Genomic DNA, 26,965 nt, shown 5'->3' with positions numbered 1-26,965 from the left:
ACATCTGTGGCTTTAAGGTCCTGGCTAGAGATGACCTTGGACTTTCCACTCTCTACTTCTAGCCCATTGTTGAYTGCCATCCTGGGGGTCTCATCATCTACTGGGATCACCATGATCGATACTTTCCGTTGCACCGTGTGCTGCCCATCGCTCAGCTGAATTTGAAAGYTATCTTCCTTTGTCTCTGAGTCATCGTGTTCATACACAATGCTGGAAGCCTCCTGGATTGCCTCCGTGGTGAAGCTGTGAACAGGTGCAATGCCTGTGGACAGCWGCTGCACAAAGTGCCCATGTTTAGGAGGGATGGTAATAACAAAGTGCAGTTTGTCTGGAGGAAGGCCTACATCGGCTCCATTAAGGATGGAGGTGTCAATTACCAGGCTCATCCCCTCAAGCACCGTGAACTCATGCACAAACAGCTTTGGCTTTTCATCATTGGTGGGGATGATGATGATGGGGAAGAAGTTATGAGGGGAGAAGTTAATACCATCAGAGCACTGGAAAGTGAATCTGTCCTCTACAGGCTCCACCCCTTTGTGAATGCTCTGCACATAATTGATGTGACTGAGACAAACATCTTTGATGGAAAAGGCACTAATGGCCATACCAGCTCTAGACTTCTCAGATCCTGGGGCTGGAGAGATGTTCTCCAAATATCCTGAAGTGAACTGAACTGTGATAATGCACAAGATGTCATCTCTGGAAGTATCTATGTCTTCTGCATCCAGCTGATCCAGAGTTAGAGTACTCTTCCCTCCCTCAAGGACACTGCATGGCTCTGCCCCAACCATCACTTCAGGTGCAATGCTGTCCACAGGCAATACGGTGACAGCCACACGTACCCCTTGCGGCGTGCTGCCTCCCACAACCCATTTGCTGGATAGGTCAGAGATGGTGAGATTGAAGGAATCATACCTCTTTTTCAAGCCAATCTCTCCACTGGTGTGAGCATAGGCTACAGCTCCACCGATGAGGTCGTGCTGGGTAAACTTTTCTAATTGCACTCCATCCACAAGGATGTCACCCAGCTTGGGGGGGATCCTGCACAATGACGGTCAGCACCAAATCATCTGTATCCTCATCAGTACCTTGGATAAGTGATGTGGTAATCTCAGCAACACCATTTTCCAAGATATCAAGGGCTGCTCCCACCTGCCTATGACCACCAGGGAGAGTGATGCTATGGCTTTCATCATCCACAGGCTGCACAGCAATCTTGACTGTGATGGGCACATGATGGACTCCATCACTCACTTCCAGCTGGTAAGAATCACTGGTGAACTCATCGCCATTGTGCTTGTAGGAGAGACGCCCACCAGCAACATCATCTAGCAGGAAAGATTCTCCTTGTATCATCGGACCCTCCTCCGGATAATGCAGATGGCCATGCACTGGAGCTTGAGTTACTGTGAAGACAATCCGGTCTGCATCTGTGTCCTCATCAGTGGCATCCAGTTGATTGCTGGTGAGAAGGAAGCTGTTTCCCTCAAGCACAGTGAAGCCTGTATTGGTAATCTGAGGTAGCTGGCTGTCCACTGGCTGCAGGAACAGGGTAAAAGTACCAGGTAGAGAATTGCCAGCTGCATCCTCTACAAGGAATGTGAATTGAACTACCCGTGGTGTGATCTCCAACTCCTGTTCTGGAGGTTGATATGCCGCCTTGTGATGGTTGACTTGGGCCTGGGTGAAATGTGTAATGGATGTCTCAGGGCTGTCAGCCAACACAATCCGCCCAAAGACCACAGAGTGATTCTCATCCACCTCAGTTGGGGCAGTCAGCAAAGTGTACTTCAGATGCCTGTCATCAGTGTCAAAGTCAGTATACCGTAAATTGTGCTTCTTAAAGGGAGTCAGCTGATATTTTTGCACTGTCATCTGCAGGCTACTACCTGGGTACAGTGCAGGTGGCAGATTGTCTACTGGTTGCACTTTGACAGCAAACACGTGATCCCCAGACTTGTTAGGTGGGGTCATTGCTGTCCTGCAGACGGAACACAACACGGTCCRTTGCTAGGCTGGTGCTGTGAGCTCCCGTATGCCTGAAGAACGGCCTCCCATCGAGGATGTCTTGCTGCAGCCACTCACTCACCACCCTCTCATATGTACCTTTGTCCTCCACAAAGTGCCGGGGGAAGGCAGAGGAGTCACTGTCCAATTCTGCGCCGCTTTCCTTTGCTCTCAAAAGATGCTGGTGGCTCTGTTTGACGTAGCAGCAGCTCTCCAAAGCAGTGAGAGTACAACGGGGATGCTATTGAGTCCCCAACCAGGACAAATCTGATTGAAGGATCATCAGAGTCAATGTCTGTGGCACTGAGGATGAAAGGTGAGATTTGGACAGTCTGGTGCTCACTCAGCACCAACCCAGTGTTTGCATTCAGCAGTGGTGGTTGATCGTCATCAGGAGCAATGGTGATGGGGTACAGAAATTCAACCTGGTGCTGCCCATCCACCATATGGAACACAATGTTGTCACTGTAGCTGTGCTCACTGCCATCATGCTGGTAAATCACTTGCCCTGCTTCCAGCTCTGCAGCAGTGAAGTACTTGCGGCTGGGTGGCGTGCCGWGAACGTAGATCTCCCCATACTGGAGGCCCTGTGTAACGCAGACCTTCACTTCTTTCAAATTGTCCTCATCACTGATCTCCAGGTTGCCAGACAGGGGTTGTGACTGGCCCTCAAAGGGCATCAGCTGAGGGCCAGCCACATAACTGAAAATGGCCACAGGAGCCAGTGTGTTCATGGGCTTCACTAGCATCACAAAAGCAAAGGGCTCTGAGAAGGCACTGTCAGAATCCAGCACCTCCATTTCCACCTGGAAAAGCCGCTCCTGGTCTGAGTCTAGTGTAGGGGGCTGGTAAGCAATCTTCAGTTCCCTCACCTCCTGCTGTGAGAAAGTGGCAAGGGGCCGGCTGGGGTCATCAGTGCTGAGCAGGTAGCCTTGCTGCAGTGGGTCACTGGGCCAGGGTGAGGCGAGATTGAAGATCAGGATGTCTGGGCTTGTCTCCAGGTCCTCAGCAGCCAGCATATCTGGGGTGAGGGCAGTGAGCGCAAATTGGTCCACTTCCATCATGAGCAGTGCCAAGAACCTGGTTTTGGGTGGTGTGTTGTCAGCCCCTTTGCAGATCCACACCAGCACCTGGAAGTACTCCCACTCCTCAGGGCCGGCAGTGGGCAGCACGGACACCCGCGCGGGGATGCGGTCCCAGCTGGGAGAGGCTGTGGCCGCCGTGCGCTGGTRGCGGATCCCCGCTTGCAGCACGGCCAGACAGTCGCCGCTACAGCCGGTGGGCAGGGGCCGCCCCTCGGCGTCCAGCAGCCGCCCGCAGGCGGGCAGGGGGCCGGCGCCGACGGCCGCGGGGGGCAGTAGGATGAGGCGGCAGCGCCGGCCGGGCTCGCCCTCGGGGAAGCCCAGCACCTTGCCGTCCAGAGGGGGGCTGAGCCCCCGCAGCTTCCCCACGGGCAGCGGCAGGTTGCGGCTGAGCAGGCGCAGCTGCTGGAAGAGCACCTCCACCTCCAGCGCGAAGGGCACGACCAGGGTCCGGCGGGGCGAGTCGCAGCGGAGCTGGAGGCGCAGGCGGTGCCGCCCGGGGCTCCGGGCGCCGAAGTGGCTGTAGGTGACCTGCCCGCGGGCGAAGGCGCAGGGGAAGCGCGGGGGCGCCAGGGCGGCGCGGCCCCGGCCCGCAGCACCGTCACCGCGCACCGGTACCCGAGCCGCACCCGCAGCACCAGGTCCGCCGCCGCGTCCAGCGGCGCCGAGCGGCCGAAGGGGACGCGCAGCCCGCGGTTGGTCACCAGGATGCCGGGGGCGCTGGGCTCCGCCGCCTCCCGCGCAGCCAGGAAGCCCAGCAGCGCGGCGGCCAGCAGCGCCCGGGCCGCCCCGGCCCCGGCCTGGCTGCTGCGGGGCAGCGCGCTCCTTGCGCGGTGCCGCCGCGCTGCTCGGCGCTTGGGGGGCCGGTGCCCGCATACCTAGCGCGTCCGCGAGGGCAGCTCGGAAAAGCCGGAGGGCTGCAGGAGGCTGCCCGCCGTCCCTGCCTCGGCCCGGCCCCACGGCTGCGGGTGCCGCGGCGAGGGGCAGCGAGCCTGGGCGGGACAGTGAGGGGGGCGGCGGGGCCGGGAGCGCGGGAGCGCGGCGGCGCTCGGGCCGCGTGCGCGGAGGGAGGGGGGGCGCGGAGCAGGTGCGCTCGCTTTAGCTGTGACTGTAGAGACTTGTCTTTTCGGGGAGCTAAATACATGCACCTGATTTCCTCAAGCCAGGAGGCTGTATCTCGCAAATAGAGCTGCATTTGGTCAGTAATAAGGGTGTTGCTGAATAATCATTTATGGGTAGAAAGGATTTTTCTATTCTTGACAGAGACATTGCACCAAATTCTGCTCTTTGGTAGAATGTGACTGGGAACAGACATTGCCCGCTGAACCKTGTGTGTACATGTACATACACACGCTCAAGCATGCACAGTTCACAAAATCTACATTTTCTTTCACGCTGAACAAAACCTGGGTGCTTGTGCTGAGGTAAGGAACAGAGCCAGTATACAATGGCTGYGTAAAACCCACACATTGCGTGCTGTTTCCTTCAAGTTTTCTACTGACGTTAAGAAAAGAGAAGTTTCTGAGTAATTTTGAAGACGGGATAAGTTTTCCTCCATTAAAATAAATGGAATGAGAAATCTGCTCAGTTACAATTTTTTCTAGGAGTGAGACAAGAGTGAGGAATTTTCCCATATATTTATACTCAACTCACTCACACACAACAAGCTGTGAAAGATGGTAGTATAAATATATCACAAATATGAACGTATACTATTAGATGAATTCAGAAGAACAGTACACTACGTATCATGAAGTTATGGAAAGCTAACATTATAAAGCATTGGCAGATTAAATGCGAACAGCACAGAATGGTTCTCACTGCCTTGCTCAAAGTTTGTTCACAGCACAAGAGAACTTTCTCCTCTATTTCACTAGCTTTTCAATTATTTCATCTTGATTATGTCACTGAAGCCCAGTCCTGTAAGTATGCACAGGTCCTCATATTATGTACCAGTAAGCCTGTTAAAAGGAAGGCTCTCATAAGTATTTATCTGCTGTAAAGGAACAGTTGTTTTTCCATTTCTTTGGATACGACTCAAAGCCCTCTAAGTTCTACGATCACCTTTCAGTTGACTTTGATGGGCTTTGGATCAATGTTGGCTATACACAATATCTAAAATCAAGTTCAAATAACTGTTAAACAAGAAGTTTTACATGCTCAAGCAGCTCCTCTGTGTCTCAAATGTAAGCTGGAGTAGTCTTCTTCCTACAATCTTATCTCAGATAAAAATAACTGTATTCCAATATTAAAGTTTTATGATTAACAGTAGAGATCAGACAGCATATAAAGCATGAATGACAGATATTGGTGAAAGATTCTATAGGTCTTGATTTATGACCGTGTTAATTCAGTATTATGGTAGTGTAACAACAATCAARAATAGAAGTGGCCCATTCTTTCCTTTATGTTCTACACATTTGTTTTGTAATTAATACTCTTGACTACAAATTAGGCTCAAGAATATTTCTTCTTTACATTCAAAGAAGAATGAAAATCTTCATAGATATAAGACAGTTCAAAACTTGGTGCAGCAAAACGTAAGTAGCTAGGTCCTCAAATGTCTAAGGATAATTTTTTAAACAATGCAAAACAAATATAATACTTATTTAGAGTGTTCATTAAATTGGGGGGGGGGGGGAAGAGAATCTCCACTTGCTTCATTAAAGAAACTAAGACATATGTTCTAAGCTTTTCTCTGACAAATTGTATTTAACAAAAAAGTAATGTTAAGAAGCTCCTTGCACTGTTCCTGTACGAATCGAGATTTTTTTTTAATCACACAGTTAAGTTTAATTTTGAATGCACAAGCACTGATGCAAATACATTTAACTTTTAGAAGCTGAGTAGGTAGAAGTGACCTCTAGCCATTCACTGGGGCAACACTTGGATGTGTTTGGGGTTAGGATTTCAGAGCAGATTACAATGGAAATTGTGACCTGCAGCTCAAAGGACCAGACAGATGTTTTACAAAACTGGATTTATAGTAATGGCTATAACCTTTTGTCACACGCTGATCCTTTTTCAGAGTCACACAAATACATAGGCATAGACTTGCATCCAGAAAGATGGTAGAATAAATATTTATCTGCTAAATAAGTGGATGCATGATCCCTTGTAAAACAAAGTACCTCCTTTGAAAACCATTTCTGATAGTGCAGTTATCTTCTCATACCTAACAGTTATAAGCAAAGCCTTAGACAAGTGTCCATCTACCTGGGCATAGAAATACACAGAGATACAGTAATAAAAATCATCTTTTTGCTTACCTTGAAATTTTTTGCCAAAATACCACCGATTTCATCCATGGTTGGAAGTCTCCACTCACCTTACTGTCTGAACCCTTCATCAGCGCTGTGGAACAGTCTTTTCCATCTAGCTTGGTTCTGATCTTTCAAAAATTGAGAGAATACGCAGGTCCTAGCATTAGTCCATCTTTTTGTAGTTTTCATCTCTCTTGAAATGAGAGAAAAGGAAGCACTGTCCTGGAATGAGCATGGACATACTAGCTGGAGGGAAGCGACTCTCGAAGGCATTCAAATTAGATGTGATGAATCTGAAAAAATGAAAACATAAAAATAAGTTATTAGAACATTTTCTAAATTAACTTCATGAATATACCTATTTTGGTAAGTGCATGACCACATCTACTCTAATGCACCTAATTCATTTGTGAGTGGTAGTATAAGATGTGGTAATGAACAAACCAGCCATCTCTTCTGCCCTCCCCAAAGTAATTAGGTTTTAATTCCTGGGTAGAAATTTCAGTTTAAACATTGCTTTGCTAGACTAAGCCTATGCTTATTATCTTCACTTAACATCCTTTTGATAACTGAAAACGCATCCGAGTCCATTAAAAAACACACAAACAAAAAACCCCTACCTTATGCAGGTGAGATCCCCTGATTTGGAAGATCACCTGTTGTCAAAATCTGAATGCCAGCAAGCATTAGGCAAGTAACAGGTTAGCAAATCAAAATCTAGTCCTTACAGGGTTTATGCTTATACACCTCTGGCCATAACTTTGTTAAGACTTCTGTGTTTCAGACCTGAAGCAGTAGGATGCACTCACATTAGGAAAAAAAAAAAAAAGAAAAAGAAAAAGATTTTTTTCCTAAGACATTCATATTATACATCTCAAATCTGAGAGAGGAGTAATTTATCATATAGTTGATTCTCTTGTTTGAGTTATTGAAAGCATTTGATGCAGTGAGAGCCATACCCCACTGAGATCTCAGTTCTCCAATGTTTAACATTCATTTATCTTTACACATTGACTTTATAAAGGGAGACAAGTCTTAGCATATTCAATACAACTAAGAACCGGGCACAGCACCAGATTTGAGTGTTTGCTTCCTTAAGGAGAGAGTCCCGAAAAAAAAAAATATATATATATATATATATATTTAAACATTAGTTACCGTACTCAAAGCCCTCACTGTCTGTGGTTTAGAGTAGTAAGAGGTCAGAGACTTGCATGGAATCATACATTAAAGGACAGGACGCTGGATTAGAAGCCATTTCTCCCTGTGCTCCGAGTACCAGACTTCTTTGCTTGCCTTGCTAGGCATTTGTCACTGGATCACTCAAAGTGCTCACATCTCRTTACCACACAGAAAAGCAATGAATGAACTAATATTTATAATGGACCATTTTACAGTGAAAACAATCTTTAATTTTTAATAAAGGCTCTTAAGAAAATGGGTTACRAATTATTCTATAATTACATCTTTGTTATATTTTGGACACCAGTGTAAAGTTGTAGAGACTTAAAATGCTAAATTCACTACYAGTGAAACAGTCATTTCCATTGAAGTGAACATATTTACACTCATCCACATCCAAACTTCAGGGTTTTGCCTTGAAAAAAATCGAGTAGCATTGGAGCTACATTATCTAACACGTCTCCTTTCAGAAGGAGGGGAAAAAAACCTTGTCATATTGCATCGCAGACATACTAGGCTATGCTGTATCATGCCATAGGATCCATCCAGATGAATGAATGAGAGCAAGCATGTACAACAGAAGTTCTGTCTCACAGGTTATGCACTTGCAGGGTATATTAAGAACCATAAGATTAACATCTTCAACTCAAAATACAGCTTTATATTGAGGGATACTTGGACCTAGCATGCTTATTGATGCTTCTGTCTCCTCTCTATACCCCCAAAACCAACAAGGATATACTGTGAGGGCTGAGCTAACAGTCCTTAGGTGTATTTATCTTCAAAGAAAAAGGAGGCCATTCACACTGAAACAGTCCAAATCTGCAGACTGTAYTCTTTCTTATTTGACATGATGCTGATGATCTTGCAAGACACAGGGACACTGGGGAACGCTTGTTTCTCCCCAAATGTTTTGAGTGAGCAGAGATGGTGTCATGGAATCTGAAAAGACCGTTAATGCAACCACYCCAGGTCAGCTGAGGCACCGACTTACGTACGTCATGTTACAGCACAGAACCCTTTGCATTCTGGATGGGCAGATGGGATAATGGGAACAAGCAAATGCGCTAATGAGAAGTTTTCCTTGTAAAATTATTCTAGAGTGAAATCTCATTGTTACTGTGAGGATATAAGGTATTTAAATCTACCTATGGAATCAGACAGCTCCTCTGAAGTTTCTTAATGTTACTTTATAAATGGTTACTTTACTTAAATTTGAGAATCTTTCAACATTGCACAAGTACATAAATTGGCTTCATGATGCTCAAATAACAATTTTGCATATTACTGTAAAAATACAATTCCTAACAAAGATCCTTGTTATTATTAAAAAACAGTCACATAAACTTTGTGACAAAATTTCATAAGCAGTTTTATATATCAACATTGAAAATATAAACACTAAGTAGTCCATCTATTATACTGTTTTCCTTACAAACTGGTCAGTTCTTAATCAGATACAATTGGAGAACAGATAGATTTGCTATCAAAAGTGCCTGGGTACTATTCAGTTTTCAGAAAGGTCTATTCCATTTCAACAGGGTAAAAATCCACTCGGCAGCAGCCGTTCACAGGACCTCTTTAGTCCTTCTCCATCTCACAGCTGCAGAGCACAAACGCAGGTCAGGAGCTCCCTCTGGAACGCTCCAATAGACATTTCATACCGTAACACCCCGCTACGATGCGGCCAGTGGCTTCACTGAGTTTGATTGACAAAGTGGAGCAATTGGGCAGTGACACATACAAACACCAAGGAAACTCCCCAGTGCACAAGATTCCTAAACTGATGGCTTTGCCATCCCTTTGCTCATTTGCAGTAGCACTCCAGGGTATAGACAAGGCTTGTAAATAGCTACAGATTTGGAAGAGATCAACTTTTCACTTGCTTAATCTGAAGTGCTAGTGTTATATCCAATGCATTCTGCCCAGGCAGAATATTTTTCTATCACACGGAGGAAGGAAAACAACAACAGGTCAAAGATCTCCTAAATCTAGCTCTGTATATGCCCTTACACGAGGAACAATTCTGCCCCATTCTCATAGAGACACTTTCCGCAGAAGGAAGGGGAAAACTCTGCTAAGAATAATATAATACAATGCAAGGGCTATTAAATTTAAGATTAAAAGTGTTCACCATACACAACACTTCATATTAATATTTTTCTCTACAGTACTGATGTTAAACAACATAGCAATCTTATAAGCATCCGGTATGACTTGGCTATTGACATTACAAGTGTTCTTTACTTCATTCCATTTTACTGTCCTCTCTTCTCTGCTTATTAATTCTACACCTCAGTCCTAAAATGATTTAAATACAGCATCACATGCACATCTTTGAAAGCCACTTCCTTAGACAAGGACAATTATTTTATGGACCATTACCTGATAGCAACTTGCAAAGTCTACAGTATACTTCAGGAGCTTATAGGCAGTTTGGGCACATGTGCAACCAGTTAGAGACTTAAGCAGAATCAGCTGTGCACAGATGCAGCCACAAACACAAGACATCCATCTACAATCAAGGTTAATACAAACTGGTAAGAGAATCTGAGTTTCTATCAACTGTTAGCATTACACTGAACTGTACATAAAGCTATAGCCAACTAAGACTATATCCTACTGGTTTTATCTTTTAGTCAACCCCATACAGACTCACAGGCACTGAAACCCAGTTAATGGATATTTATTTGTATATGATTATATAGTCAAGCAATTCCCCCACCCATACCATAACAAAGTCTGGAAAAATAAAAAGTTACTTTTCTCATTTACAGTTTGAGTCTTTGAAGGCTGATGCTTTCAGACTTTTCTTGTATTTATATTCACAAATTAAAAAGTAACAGTCACGGATACTCAACATGACTGAAAAATATAAACACTGCTCTAACCCTAACAATAGCTTAATCAGTAAGAGCGATCAGCAGTGCTGATTTATTTGTTGATACAGCCAAAGTCAGAATATGACTACACTAGTTTAAAAGCATTTTAAAAATCGTATGGCATTTTAGATTTAACTGTTCATGTTAGGAACCTTAGTGGCACCAGCACAGCAGAAAGATTTCACCTGTAAACTATTAACTGCTAATTACTTTTTTAAGCCTCCAGGATCATTGTGCAGTTGATACCATGCTTACTAATTTTTCCTCTACGCAAATAAATTTTATTTCTGTGAAACTAGCCTCCATTTCCTTGAAAGCCAAGGAAAGCTAAGCTTCAAGTACGTTCTCCCATTTGATTAGATGTAAAAATATACATTAGAAAGCACATGACATACGTGGAAAGACACTGCACATATTTACAGTTATACTACTGTATTATCATGAGTGCCCAGGTACAGCAGCTAACAGTGGTGAGCAAAACAACACTAACAGCAGTTTTATCTAGCTTCAGATCATACCCATCTGGGCAATCAGGTAGCTGAATGCAGTTTACAATCCTGAGCACAATTTGATTATTGAGGGCACTCCAATGCCCACAACCCTAACTATTAAGGGTAGTTAGTGTCATAATATATGCTAAAAAAACAAACAAAAAACCCCACAAAAACATAAAACACCCAACCTACACTAGGCTATTATCATGGCTGGTTTTACAGTTTGTTTCTGCATTGCTTTGTAAAACTAAACTCAAAACAGAAAATCTTAAAAAGCCCAACGAAATGAAACAAACCATTAGCCGTTCTCCAATTCTTTAAGGAATCTTTTGGGAAAGTGACACAGAGTCAAATCTGCAGGAACATGCCCCTCACAACACTGTTTTGGCTCTTAGGGACATCTCAGCCTAGGAAGTGCTGCAATGATTGACCAAAACATCATGATTTTGGAACACAGTCCTTTACACCATTGCCAGCCTAGAGCAAACAATGATACAAAGGCGTCTCCTTCCTAACAGAGGGAAATTGGTTGGGCAGTTGAGGATTGATTATACAGCTAAACGAACCAACARTTTTGTTTGTTTATTTTTAAAGCAAGGCCAATCTTTTCATAGACCAGAATGAAGTCAACAGGCCTCTTGTCGCCTGGCTCCATGATTATAACTTGCCAGGCTCCAGTTAAGGGAGCTACACACAACAGCAAAGCCACTTTGCTGTTTCAGCTATTTTGTTCTACAGTAACTCCACTCTTAAAGCCACAAAGCAAGACCCAAAATGAAATTGTGCGCAATGCCAATATAGTCAGGGAGTTTTCACTTGTCCTTTTGATGGGTTGTGCTTCCTCTTTCTAGTTCAGAAACACTGGGAGCATAACAGTGTCGCACTTGTTGGGAGAAATTCTACCTAAAAGTAGCTTAGAGTTTTTTTTCATTTTTAATAAAATGATAAAATGTCTCCTAAGTAACAGGCCTCTTTAAGATCGGTGTTTTTTTGCCTTTTTTTTTTTTTTCCTCCTCTCCCTTAACAAATGGGGTCACACTATCAGTGCCTCCTAATATTTCACACTAGAGCCACAAAAGTTTGGGTTAGTCATGCAGTAAAAAGCAAACAAAAAACCCCCCAAACCTTCCAATCTAGAAATCAAGCAAAACCTATTTACATCATAATGCAGAAGCTAAGCAAGGTACATGATTTTAAGACCAATTTATAAGATGGCTTGATCAGACTGCTGGTAAGATAAAGCTCCCCAAGTTTATAAATGCAGAAAACAGATAAAACTTGCTAAAATCATTCGAGCCTACAGAAAGAAGAGTTGCCTACCTCTACTGCTGGTAGTAATTTTTCATAGAGTTGCCAGTGCTGCTTTAGGGCTTCTGCCCTCTAACCTCAGCTTTCTCTTCCAGAACAGGACACCCTGTAAGCTGCTGTTTCAAGCTCTGCTTCCCCCTTGAGCTTGCTGGGGGCAGGGGCAGCTGGAGCGCCCTACGTTGCCCCAGCTTCCCCGCACCTGGGGCAGGCGATGCCACAGCAGCACCTGCATGAAGGGTCRTTCACAGGCAGTGAGCAGCTCCCTTGCCTCCCAGTTTGCAAGACCCAGGCCAAGTAGGAGAAGAAACAAGCCTGCGATTGGAATTACATCATTTCACTGTTTTTTTTTYCCAAAAAAGCTTAACACTTTTGAGAGGAAGAGGCTTTACAGCAAAACCTTCTATAACTTGTAACTTGTTTGAAGGCAGAAAGGGAGATTTTAGATCACAGAACAACCTCATTATTATCACAAAGAGACTGTTGCAAGTCTCCCATTAAAAATGCTGAAGTCTTTTATTTTAAAAAAATGCCCTCAACACCCTAAAGCAACTCCGTCACCAAAACATCTTTCCCCACCCTGATAATGTGTTTYGAAACACTGAACAAGGAAAGCAACTCATTTCAGGCTGCAGCGTGTGTAGAAGCCCTCATCATAGGCTATATTTGCAAGCTATTGGTTGTTCTCCAYGTACAGCATTGAGTTTCACAGTAGGTAGATTACTTTAGAAAAGTACCCACTTTGATAAGCCACGATGCAAGCTATTTTGATTCAGCTCCTCTGGCAGTAGTTTAAATCTCTAATTTGAACAAATGCTCAGAGGTCTGATGGTCCAAAATTCTAGTCTCTACATGCATATCACTACTTCTAGTTTTAACTACTAACTTAACTCAGCAGCAAGTTTATTATAGACAAAAGTACTCCACATTTTCTCAATGCCTTTAAATTCATTGTTTCCTCTCTACATATGATGCCTTTTTTATTATCATAACTATTTATTAGAATTCTGTGCTGCTGGTACCTATGCTTGCCATCACTACAGCTACAAAATGGCAAGATCACCTTCCTCCCTTTGCCAGCTACTGCTAATACCCAAGATTTGCATTACCCTTCTTAACCACAGATCTTGAAAACAGGCACAGAGTTGCACTCAAGATTGTCTTTCAGGAACATCCTTCAGTCCTGGGCCTGAAAACCCTGTTCTACAGTTTTTACACTGTAGTGTAAAAAGTGCAGGTTTTACATTCTTTTTCATCCWTAGTACTAGAAATTGTAGTGCTCAYATGCCTTAGAGAAGATCCACAAATCTTTATGCTGAATACTATGTAAACTCCAGATTGAATTTACYATTTTCTACRAGCCCTTCTTCGGTATCTTTAAGCATGAACAAGTTATGTTCATGAGTGACCCTTTACATGACCCACTGTAATTTGTGCATCAATAGTTTGCTACATAGGATTTCCAATTTCTTGTAGATTAACTTTTCTGGGAAGGCAAAAAAACCCCACAACTTATTGTTGCTTACCTATAAGCATCTGCCTTTATGCATTTTCCTAACGGGCATACAAAATATTAAGGGCATCAAAACACCTTGGAATTCCTGCCCAAACCATTTTCAAAAAATAAGCCCACCATGATGTCCAGAGCAAAAAACCACACATGAACAAAACCTCCAAAACAACTAAAATTCATTTGTGAGTCTCAACAAATTTTCATTTTCATTTATTTTAACTTTTCATTTATTTCTGACTGAAAAATATACCCTGAAATGGGATGCAATTTATGACATTTTGGCAATACAAAGTAAGTTATAGGTGGAGGTCAGTGTTCAACAGTTAGTTTTTGCTCTATCTGCTACTGTATAATGCGGTATTATTTAATTTAAACTCAATGCACCAAACATTAACTGAGGCAGTAATAAGCAGGCAGAGAGTATTTCCTGGAAATTAATAAGTGACTGGGAGAAACYGATACCCTTAGGATTAACCTTAGTTTATTAACAATTAGGAAATACTCTGCATGGTGTGTTTTTGTGCTTTGTATACTTTAAAAGAAAAAATTCTATACACTTGTATCAGTATTTTATAACAATAGTTTTGATCAATACACATCGTACAGAATGTTTCTAAATATTACTTATATTTAAAAATGTGTTTTTTTTATGTTGCCTTAGCATTAAGTTCAGCAAATATTTCTCAGTATAATCAATTTCTTCTAATTAATGGAAAAATCATTTAATACCCTAGGAGATCTGTTTTGTCCCTATTGCACTATACCTAGTGTTCTTTCAAGAATGTTCAGAATCTCAAGGATGCATGACAGTTATCTATGAGACTAAAAAACCGTTAAGGTTTAAAAATATCATGAATTTTATTTAATCCTACCTACTGTTTTTGATAAGTTGCCTAATCATCTTTTTATGTTGCAATGAACAGATGTCTGCCACCAAAAAAAAAAAGTTACTCTTAGCTGGCTTTGAAGATATTTCTTTTGTATGCTAAACTTAGGGTTGCTCAGATCAATGCATGGTATTATCCTCTTTCAGCAGATACTGCTAACTGCCCCTGGACCACACAAACCRGTAGGGAATCCCTGCTCCCATTAAAGTCAATAGGAGTTTTGCAGCCAAGTCCCACAAGACAATCATTTCATTCTGTGTGTCAATGCTAGTTCCATGGTACCAAACTTCAATATTTCATCCATCTCTTTGATCATCTATTCTGTTTAAGTGCAGAGAAACAGCTTTGCAAGTTCCAGGTTTCTGCATGCTTAGCAAACAACAGCTCAGGTACATTTAGGCCAGCCAGCACCTCTGGAGTAACAGACCTATTTTACACAGTTTTATTAATTTTTAATGGTTGCAGGCATGCACTAGATTAACATGAACTCCAAACCTTGCCCTGATCTCAGCTAGCCTGGTCTCCTATTGTTTCTGTTGAATACAGTTCTGTCACTGAAGTCAAATGATCTTTCCACAAAATCACAGTTGGCTACATCTTTGAGGGCACCAAAAACAATTTTCTGCACCAAGTCTCAGCCTAGTGGCACATCCYCTAGTGATCCCCTGCACCCCCATATTCTTCCTAGGTCTGCTCTCAAAGTCCTCTCAGGCTGTTCCTGGGACCTACCCCAGAACTACATAGGTCACTGCATCACCTCCTTAAACTCCTGTGTAATTCACATTTTGGGAGGTTTTAGGCTTARGAATCCTGAACAGTTTAGGCTTTCCCCCCTACCAATTTAAATTCTTGCAACTTTGTTCCCCCAAATTTCCTTCCTTTTTACAAGACCTGGATCCTAAGGACCTGGATGCTTATTGAGTGATGTACTCTCACACATTTGGAGCCAGCAACAGTACTCGATTCTTTGCCACGGAAGGTGAGACAGAGCAAACAGGGGCAGCTCAGTTGGAGTGTCCTCCCAGGGTGGATGCACCCTGTGATACTTCCAATCTAGAAAAAAACAGACTCAAGTTCTCACTGGTTGTGGGGTTTTTTTTCCCTCATTAGTTACAAAATAAGAAAGGACACCAAAATTCCTCAGGAAAGAAAAAGTAATTGCTCATTATTCAAATTTTTTGACGACAGTTTATGCACTTTGGTTGTCTCTACCTATAAGAAAAACATTTAAGTTTAGAGCCAGCTCCTGCGTGCTGTACATGGTTTGAAAGCAAGATTGGCCTTTGGAGGAAAACTGATACCAATATGATACCAAATACGATATCAAATTGACACCAATACGTAGCAACAATACTACTAGTTATAGTGTTCATGTGTAGACTATAAATACCGTATCAAGAGGAAAAACAAATGGGCAAGCCAAAAAATCAGACAGGTACTGGAATTTGACTTATACATTAGATAGATGTGATCATGTGACTTATAAGTTTGGAGGTATAAATGAGATATAAAGCTGTTCTGCTGCAAGAACAACATTGGTTAAAGAGGAAGATTTATCTGTTCCCATCCTCAGAGAACGGCTACTCCTCTCCTTTAATGTATGTAAATGAACTAATTTTTTTTATTATTTTTAGTTTTGATACATGATAATTTATTATTACACTAGTTAATGCCATTTTGTGTAGAGAAACTTGTAGGGAAATATATTCAGTTTGTCTGTGTTCACATAAATGCAAACCTTCTCCCTCAAAAGAAAAACAGAAGCCCCCCTTCTTTCCTACTTTCTCATACAAAACACTCAAAAAGCTGAAGCATGTAACTGATCCCTGTGTCTGCTCTATATATAATCTCTTACATGCGGGCAGTGACAATTCTTTGCTTTAAATCAGCCTGATTTGGAAGGACCAGTGACACACGTATGTAGGGAGAACAAGCAGACAGATTCAACTAACATTACTTAGTTGACTATAATAATCAATTGGCAATGACACGTGAAAATATTTGAGTAATCTTATTGTCCTTGACAGGCTTTCTTTACGGAAGCAATACATAATCTCCTGTTTTCAGAGACTTCCTGGATGTCTGACTACTTCAGCTTCACAGTTGACTTACTTTGTTATATTCTTAATGCACAGTTTCAACAAATCCAACTTGTGTCTAATCACTGCTTCTCAGAGAGCCAACAGATCCAGTTATGCAAGTTGAAAATTTTTGCAAAGAGGGGGAAAAAAAGAAAACCCAAACCCTCTTCTCTTCCCTTCTCAAGTCCTGCCATTCATCTGTCTTCTGGCTTTAAAACAAGACTATAAACCACAGTCATTGTACTCTGAAAAAACACACAGCGCTTAATTGCAGCAGAAGAACAAATATCAAATTACATCATATTTAAATGACAATTCAATATAAAGCTTAATGGCATTTGGTTTGGTTGCCTTGAAAACCCGTCTTCACAGCTAGTGAAAGGGATAAGTAAAGCAAAGCTCATTCACCCACCAATTTAAGTAAAACTTTGGAGCTTCAGTAAAATAGCTCATTCTCAATTTTTCCTGCATCCTGGATGTAAGAATAYAGACATATAGCCTGTCTGCATGTACAAAGAAGGCAGAGACACCAGGGCAGGCCTCTTCCCATGGTCTCTGCAAACAGCAGATGGAGATAAACAGCGCTGGCTGCATGAGGACAAAGTTTCATTTCACTCCCAGGGGAGCACCATAGCCCACACAGGTCGTACTCTCTCACTGACCAGGTGAGACTTCTTTGTCCCAGTACTATCCAACTGACTTCTGCACKCTCAAAAATTTCTTTTGAGGAGCTGGTGGCATAAGGAACTGTTTATACAAAACAGAACTGGCAAAATCTGCTCAGAGCAGCCTTCCTTTTTAAACTGTGGAAGAAAGATTCTTCCTGCTTCTCAGACAAATAAAAGTAATTTAGGAAACAAACTGGTAAGAGTTCTACTACTCCTGACTGCAAAACATGAGGTAGTAAAGGGTTAGTGTGGGTAGCAAAGACTATCTTTGAAATTCTAGCCTCTTCCCTCTTGGGAAAATGTCTCCAAATGCAAAATGAATGTGTTAGCACTGTAGTTATTTTACCTTTTTGCTTGAATATGGCACAATGAAACACTTTCCTAAATTCTGCAGGCCAGTCCCATTTCTACAAAATCAAAACCATCAAAATGGGATGTTGAATGTAAGCCATTCTATGTGCAAATTTTTCCAGTATCACTMTATGTCCTCCTTACATTTAAACACATTTGTAGGATAGCTCTTCAACCTCCAGAGCATTCCAGCTGTAACATTTCTCAAAGATGCGTTTGCAAGCTACTTGCACATCYTTAAAATAATGTCACAGATGTGTTTTCAAAATACACAAAAAGCAGGAAATTGAGAGTGAAGCCCGGAATACCAACCCCACATTTCCTCCTCCTGTCTGTTCCTAAGCATGATGGCACACTCAAGTGCAGACATACACCTGCAATACACATGCACAATGAGATAGATTAAGGGTGGATTTTCAGTCCTAATCCTGATTTCCTGGCTTCTAGCAATTTAAGACAGACCTCTAACCCTGCTTTTCCTCATAGTCTTTCATGGTAATAATATTGACGTATGGTACGTAGAAGAAAGAAAGAAATTGTTCTGAAAACTGATGGAAGATCTTACGCCAACTCACTGATGAGATTACTAGGRATTGACTCCCCATTTACTAGGCAACCAGATAGTCAGAAAGCACTTCTGTGACATATTGATCRTCCATTTAAATGAGTGGTCTTTAATGAGATTCACAGAAGAGTTTCTTTCACAAAACAGGATTCTCTCAGATGGTCTTTCATCTATTATATACCCACATACTGCACCGCATGCACGAAAAAATGACATATATTCAAAATCAAAGGAAAACGGTCCTCAAGAAAATGCTGGAATTACATTTCCCCTATATATGTATTATGAGATTCAAAGTATCCACTTTGCTAGAACTAAAGGAGGCAACACAACCAAAGCTTTCCTCAGCCTTCTCTTGTTCTCTGTGTGCTTACCACATCAGCAGAAATACTCATTTCAGCGCTTGAATCCCACGTCCTCAAAGGCTCATGATTTCTTTTCTGSCTTTTAAATGAACAAGGGGAAAAATATAAATAAATAAGGCCAAAACCCACCTATAAAATATCTTATTTTAGTTAGAGCAAGAAAAGAAAAGTAGGATTTATGTAATCCAGTTACTCTGRGGAGTCAGGACAGAATTCTTATTGCCAAATCATTCCTCATGGCCTTTTCTTATCTTTGATTGCTAGTCAACCAGACAGGGCTATCCACTTTGGGAAACTGTGTCATTGTAATATACAGAGTCAGACAAGTCTTTAAAAAGTAGTATACAAAGATAGTAAGATGCATACATCAGCTTCATTGCCAAGTGCAAATTCCTGCCAAGATGGGGAACATGAGCCATACTTCCCTTTCTGCTGACTTCCTCCCTGAGTTCAAAAAACCACACACACAGACATGCAAAAAACCACACACACTTTTCCTCTTTTGTTACAGGTCATCGGTAGCTTGCAATGTCTGCCCAGCCAACAGATAAGAGAATCAATTTTTGTGGCTAGGAAATGGAAGTGCTGATGCAGAAAATCAGTAACCCACACAATGATTTARTAAGAAAACTGTTGACAGGGAGCCTTTTTATCAGAGCAGAGCAAAGCTGAGTACAGTCCTAATAGTACTCAAAAGGGAGAAACTCATGTACACATGTTCTCCCACAGTTATAGGGATTTGTAAAAAGATAAACCTCTAAAGCTGTCCTGGGAAATCTGCCTTTTGTTTCAGGAGCTTTAAACGTTAGCATGGAGATGGAACATGCTCACCCAAGGGTCAGTATAAGCATTTGTTAGTTTGAGCTGCTGACTATTAAAGAGCGAGAAAGAAATCTATGTTGCAAGTACATTGGTTTCTCCCCCCCCACCACAAGCCCAAGATGTCATGAAGGCTTTTGACACTTCCATGTTGCCCCAGATAATTTTCACCTGTGCTTTACAAGCAGAATGATTTGGAATGACTATAAAATAAAATTCTGAAAAGAGAGAAAACAAATAAAAGTTTCTGTAAACTCCCACCATGATGAATCCAGAAACAGAGCGTTAGAATAATCTCCAACTGGAGGTTGGATTATTTGTTGTAGGTTGTTTTGATACCTTAACAGCTGCCAGCAGTACCCTAGAAGGGCTCCAAATAAAGAAAGAAAAAGGCATACAAAAGCTACAGTTTAGAAAACACTCAAGTGGAAAGGGGATTAAATTTAAACCCTGTKGGCAAGGAGGTTTATTCTAAGACACAAAAGACCACATTTTGTTGCACAGAGGACACCTTTTGCTTTTTATGTAGTATTGCAACTGCATAGCTTTCAGGTCTAGAAAGAAAAACAAACTGYTCAGCAGAAAGTTGTGTGGAACACTAAGAGTCACTGCCAACTTTCAGGCCTCTTGCCCTGTGATTAGCGTAAGAGATGTTCAAATGTCTTCCTRTATCTGAAGTGTCTGGATTAATAAATGACAGATGCACACTGGCAAAGATTATAGTGAAGTGTCAGCTGAAGTCTGAGATAAATATTCCTTGACTACACAATTTTTTTTAAAGATTCTTGAGTTTTGACTGTTAAAAGCCTGGATTTCTAGAAGGAATAAGTTCACTTCAGCTAAAGCTTTGATGCTTTAGTAAAAAGAGCTTCATTTTTCAAAATAAAAATATATGGGAAATGTGTTGGTAATTTAAACAAACCGGGAAAAAAAAAAAAAGCTACCAGTGTTGCCAAATGCAATTCTACAATTGCATAGAAACATTTCTTGGACAGTGGAAAGAGAATAATATATTTTTCCTACAATTTTGTATTCTGAGTAAGAGAGTGCAGCAATGAGTAAGGATTAGTATTCATTCTGAGCAAAATTGTGGCTTTGATAATCTATAACCTTTTTTTTTTTTTTTTTTTTTTTTTTTTTTTTTTTTTTTTTTTTTTTTTTGTTCCTGAATATTTTTTGGAGCCGTTCCTGTGTTATGCAGGAAAAGTTTTGCTCAGTATACAAAAAAGATCTTAGAAATTACCTTGACAGACAGAGCGAGAGACAGAACAAACTCACTTTAAAGCTGTGTATGCCAACTGGGGAAGATTCAAAATGTCAATCAATTTAAGTGCCATCCAAGAAATAAAACATAGAATGAAATATGATCCAGAGACAAATGTGAACACTTAAATCAGCACCTTTGAAAACATTTTTACAATCAAACAACAATACTCAGGCCTACCAACATGGAACAAACTCAAATGTGAAATCAATCTAAAGAGTATTGCAAGTGCCAAATCCTAGAAAAATATATTCGCGCAAAAAAAAATTCATAAAGCTTTAGACTGCAATTAAAGCTACATAAGGTAACAAAATGTTTTCCTCATCTGAGATTTATTTAATGCCTTGCTGAGGTTTTTCATAAAACATGCACACTAAGGCCGATCTGTAATGAATGTAGTAAAATGTATTTAAGAATATTTATATGAAAGGTCATTTTCATTTGTTAGGTTAAAATTCAGTAAGTCTGATTTGGTTGCAGGACAATTTGCAAATGATGTTTTACAACTTGCACTGTGAGTCCACCAGATACCCAATGAGGGCCAAACTCAGCACAAGCCTGACATTCCCATCCGTTTTGAATTAAAATAGCAGTTTTTCTTAGTATTTTATTTATAACCACTTTCTCTTGCCCCTACCTTTCTCCTCCAATCAAGCAAATCTTTTGAAYAGTGCAAATATAGAGAACAGGGGAAAAGATGAGCAACAGCGTTGAGAGAATAGATGAAAACTACATTTTGAATTGTACTACAATCTTATCAGATCAGGTAGTTCACATCCTCAGAATTAATTGTGGTCCTCCCACAGCAGTAGTTTACTTTATAGTAGATATAGCTGTGAACAGGGGAATAGCTCTTCAGCTGTTATAAATCATTGTAGCTCTTATACTGTGAAATATTTCCCCTAAATATCCTATCTGATCAAGCAACAACAGGACATCAATTAATTCAGACTTGTGTTTGAAAAATTCAAACAGGAAAATTAGAAAGGAAACAAGATGTTCACTCTGTGCATACACCTCAGTCAAGGTCAGAAAAAAAAATTATCACTTGGATAAAATTAAATGCAAATTCTTACAGTTATTTCTTGTGAAGCTAAGAGCAATAAAAGGTTTTGCAGAGCAGTTTGGCATCTAGTTCTTTTTCACCTGAACTACTATTCCAAAAGGGTAGCTGGGGATCTGAAATTATCCATCTTTAGTCTCATGCTGTTTCAAGGCACAGTAGCTGGTCTAGATGCCTAGGAGAAAATGTTTCGCACCTATTCTATCACTTTAAAGCATTYTACTTCTTTTGTTTTCCCCCAGCTCATGATGTAGGTTTGATTAATTTTCCCTTCTCATGTCTGAAGGAGTTTCAAGTTCTGCCTGAAATCACAGTCATACTTCTCTCTTATCACTTTATATCTCTATATCACTGTGGCCAAGGAAATAAACTTTCTCTTTCTTCCCAGTGTACTTTCTTAGGTAGCTTTCAGGAAGCATACCAACAGCCTTTCTTTCCATGGCTTTTTTTTTTTTTTTTTTAAGATTAGTTTTTAGAGGATGAACCTCTGACTAATCATGATTAATGGGTATCATCTATACATGACAAATTTTCTCAGCTGGAAAGCATCCAAGCTTCATACACTACAGAAACTGAAGTATGCACTTTCATTAYACTGCGCAGTATGCTGTACTCTAGCTGAATAAAAGCCACTAAGCACCAAGGAGTTAACCCACTTGTGTAAGTATGTTTTACCTTATGATTAAATAGGTTGTCACTATTTAAAAAGAACATATTAGCTCCTTGTTAGTTCATTTGATCTTGAGACACCAGGTGGCAGATTCATTTTTTTCATGTGCCAAGAATAAATTCATATAATTAACAAAAACTTCATAGTTTTATTTACATTTTCCCAAAAGATAATGCTTCTCATTTATCATTATAAAAAACAACATGAAATCTAAACAACAGTGTTCTGCAGTGCGACATCAAAACAAGACAAATGGGCTCTTGCATTTCACTTTAGACTGCCAGACCTGGAGGATATTCTCAAGACTTTTTGTGGTGAACAACTTTTAAACTCATAAACATGCACAGAGTTCTCCTTACTTATACCTAGGTTATACTGCATACTTCAGTTTTGTTCATAAGGAGCATACRCTGTATGTATCCATGTTAGAGTTAAAAGAACTGTTACAGTGCTTATACCGCATTAAAAAAACATTTAAAAAGCTCCTTGATAGTGTATCAGTGTAAATAAGATACTYGCTATAAAGTGAAGTCTTTAGGCTGGCGCGTTTGTAAAATATTGAGAGCAGAAAAAAAAATTGCAATCTAAAACTAGATGGTTTTAAACAATGGAAAATAATATTTTAACACCGCTGAGCAGCCAWCTGGTGAGATTTTGTTATACAAACTAAAACAGACTTAGACTTGGACTCTGACTACCTGTCAGAGTCTGATCCCAGGTACTTCCTTATGCAAATATTCATTAACAGAAAATTATGAAATAATCTGTCTATAGCAAAACATGTCTCTAGGTAAAACAAATATCTCTTTCCAAGCAAAACAAACAAACAAAAATAAAACAAAGCGTTTTCTTTGCCTTAAAAATCTTGCTGAATTTTACCTGCAAAATCTCAAGTACACTGAACTTCTACAAAGAATGAGAAATTAAAGTCTTACAGAATCAAAGCATTTTTTTTAGCTGACTCTTTACACAGGAACCCACCAAATCACCTGGCGAGGAAATTTTGATCAGTTTTCTGTGATTAAGCCTAGTATAAGAGATGTCCAGATACCCTATTTAGCAGTAGGACAAGATATTAGAAAGAGATCTTCACAATGTTAATATATTGTCTAAGACTTTCAATGGTATGGCCTTCCTGGCTTTCACCAAATTATGCAGGTGTTAATTAGAAGTAAGTGCGATCTGCATCAGTCACTGTCCTCCAAGGCAAACTTTGTGGGGCCCTTYGCTTGCCTTCCAGCCACGCAACGATGCAGGCTTAGGCTTGCAGAAGAACAGTACATATCAACACCACAACCACCTGGACATCTCCGCCAAGCTCTGAGTATTCCTTAAACTTCCTTGAAGTTCATATATTTTTAAGTGAAGTGCAAGTGTTTCATCAGATATTTAGTTAGGCTAATATATGAAAGTATGACCACTGTATTAGTTTGCTTCACATAACTGACCCCAGGATAGCAACTAAATTCTTTCAGGAAATCTTCATGACTGTTTCACTATTACATTTTATTGTTTTCAATGTATCTCCTTTTAATCCATGAACTCTTTTTGGCAGCTTGCATGGAGATAGTGGGACTTTATCGTAACGGAAATCAAAACTCACCTTCTTTTCTGTATCTCCCCACATCCTTGGTAAGTGCTCCAGCCATCAGACAATAGAGTTACCCCCTTGCTCTGATAAGAAGTTTATGGACTTGACAAATTAGAACAACTCTCCTAAGAAAATTGTGAACAGCCTCCTGGGCATGGTGGATGTCCTGCAACGCGAGAGAACAAYGAAGCAAGAATTGTTATTTTCCACATTTCAGATGAGCCCCCCAATCACTGAGCTAACACAAGTTGAGAGATGAGYACTATCCTCCCTCCCTTTCTTCTTCCTTACTTTCCTCAGATTCCCTTTAAATATAAGTTACGAATACACTTTGCATTTCTTTATGCCACTAGACTGGTCCTTTCCATGCTTTGCCAAGACAGTTGCACAGGATTTACACACTTCCTATAATCACAAAAGGAGTGTTATTACATTTTCATATAAGAACCTGGTATTAAGAGGACAGCAATAGCTTGACAAACATATTATTTGGGCAAAAGCATTGCTTCCAGTCCAACCCTCCCAGCTTCTTTCTTCTAAATTTTTCATCACGACCTTTGACTACACTAGGTCCAAAAGTCAAGAAGCCTATGGAAAAGTAGCAGTTAGCTACTTCTCTTGTRCAGCATGGTATTTTAAATGTGAAAGACAACTGAAGTATTCATTGAAGGGATTTCTGTAAACAACAATTAAAGAGATTTTTTCAACATTTTACTTTTTAAAGAAGCTAATTTTAGTACTTTTTTCAACAACTCATTTTCTCTTTTTTTAGATAAAATGAAACTACAACCAATTTAGTGATCATGCTACCCTTCTGGGACAGAAAARCACATACTATAAATACAAGAAATAAAGAATATAACAAAAATAACAATAACAAAATAACATTAGATTCCTGATATTTCATAGCATAACAGGCACTCAGGTCTCATTTCTCAAAGCTGACAACTGATTTTGAGAGGGGAAAATTTTGAGGGGAAAAGAAAACAGCAGCTTAAGTATTCAAAACAAAACTATAGAACAGTTTCATTACCCAAAACCTCCTTTTTTAAATTTTTCTATTGTCCCTATTGCCTAATGAGCCCTAGYACAAAAAACTGTTTGAGTATAATACAGATTTTTATGGATTGTACTCTGTAGTCCATTAAAATTATACTAATAGAGTTTTAAGAAAATGGGATGTTATAAATTCTCTCTGAAGAAAGCAAATAACTTTTTAAGGGGACCTTAAATAACTTTCTTTCTAGAAGAATAAATTTCTTAATACTTAGGTAACTCCTCACTTGTGTGGCAGGTAGCCCATCTTCTTATAAATAAATAAAAAGGCTTTGAATTTATTTGAAATCTTAGATAAGCCAGGGCTCCTATTTGATTGAAAGATAATACTGAAATCGTTAAAAATTTGCTTAGCATCTTATTACTGGTCTTCCACATTATCTGAACAATAGAAATGGGCCTGATAGGACTGTTACTTGGGAGCTATCTTCGCCAAGAGATACACTCAGGAAAGCAACTTTGAAGTTAAAGTTATAAATTAGTATATTTTACAGCAAATAAATTAATATGAAAAGGAGTTTCTCAGTCATCAGGAGCTAATGAGTTTAAAATCTATAAGCAAGCCAAATACCGTTAAACCATTCAGGTATTGAGTGCCAGCAAATTCTTTCTGTATTCCTGCGTAGATGGCAACCTTTGCTAATTTCTACTGCTTTCCATGCAACTATTTACATCTCATCAACCTTTTCATAGAAGTTATTTACTAGCCAGTGGGGGGGGGGGAGAGAGGAAGAAATATAATTTTGAACATTAACTACTTTAAATGGATCACTACCAAGATTCGATTATAGTTAGTATCTTCTATTACTTGTATATTTGCTAAATCAAATTCTTAAGAAAACTTAGGATTCATTCTCTGTCACTCCTCTGCTTTTCAGTCCTACTAGATATTTAAAACAATTTAGGAAGAACTTTCAGATAATTATGATTTAAAAGGTATTGCACCAATGCAAGACTTTTTTTTGTGCATCTCTTAACATTTCTCTGTGGCTGAATCTACAGTGTTTTCTGACTGGGGAGTCTGGAAGATAATTGTTTGCAACCAATAAAGCTGTATTCTTTGGAGTGTAAAAYCTTTTTTAGTCAGACAGATGCTAAGATTTCTGTGCAAGTCCAGGATGTTTTTAGTAGTATTTTGCAGTAGTCAGGATGGTTTAATGATAGTAGTAGTATTTACAGACAGCTGGAAAAATCAGGTAAGTTTCCAGCAGTATGGGCACTTTTTCAGTGATCCCTTGCATGCCCAAAGATTTCTAATTTTCCTTAATTTGAGKTGGCCTAATTGAAGATGTTATCTCTACCTGTGAACTTTGTCCTGACAGGTACCTTTTGCATTCTGCCTTCTGCGCCATCCTGTTAGTCGCGTCTTGCTGATGCCTTCTGTCCAGGGCTGGCTCCACACCCCATTTCCCCAAACTGGAAAACTGGGGCAAACTTTCTTCTTGATTAAAACTGGTAGCACAGACCCAGTCTCCATGACTCTGCAGGTATGGCTGAACAGTTGCACCGTGACTACCTGCTCTTGCTGTCATGGACCAAATCCTTCCTCCTGGTTCCCCAGGACCAGCAACTCCTCCCAGGTCCTGCAGATAGGCTGCTAATGGCAAATTTGGGTTTGCGCTTTGTTTTCAGATTTTCCACACCATATAATTTCTGAAAATGATATTTGGGAAAGACGGTAAGGCTAAGAATGACTTTCTTGCACCAGCAGTTTGGCAATGCCACTATTCTGATGTTAATTCTGGGCACATCGTATTCTGGAGTGATATTTTCCTCGAGGCATTCTCATGCCTCAGTTATCACCCCATGAAATGCCAGTAGTGTTGTAACACCTGAACTAATGGTTTAAAAACAAAT

The 26,965-nt window shown here is 40.4% G+C and overlaps 1 protein-coding gene across 1 annotated transcript in view; it reads right to left on the bottom strand.

The window, feature by feature from the left end:
• The window catches only part of FREM3 (FRAS1 related extracellular matrix 3), a 62,694-nt gene extending 36,054 nt beyond the window's left edge, over nt 1-26,640 (bottom strand). The window contains 7 exon segments of the mRNA XM_085313150.1: nt 3-1,025; nt 1,027-1,968; nt 1,970-2,119; nt 2,172-3,682; nt 3,685-3,967; nt 6,418-6,480; nt 26,410-26,640. Of these exon segments, the coding sequence (XP_085169276.1) occupies nt 3-1,025; nt 1,027-1,968; nt 1,970-2,119; nt 2,172-3,682; nt 3,685-3,967; nt 6,418-6,480; nt 26,410-26,640 (4,203 nt within the window).
• Between the last annotated feature and the right edge of the window lie 325 nt (nt 26,641-26,965).

This window comes from Rhea americana, unplaced genomic scaffold (genome assembly GCF_003343005.1).
Source record: "Rhea americana isolate MKP2758 unplaced genomic scaffold, rheAme1 scaffold_38, whole genome shotgun sequence".
NCBI lineage: Eukaryota > Metazoa > Chordata > Aves > Rheiformes > Rheidae > Rhea > Rhea americana.
Note: the sequence above shows the minus strand (reverse complement) of the source record. Positions and strands in the feature narration are given on the sequence as shown.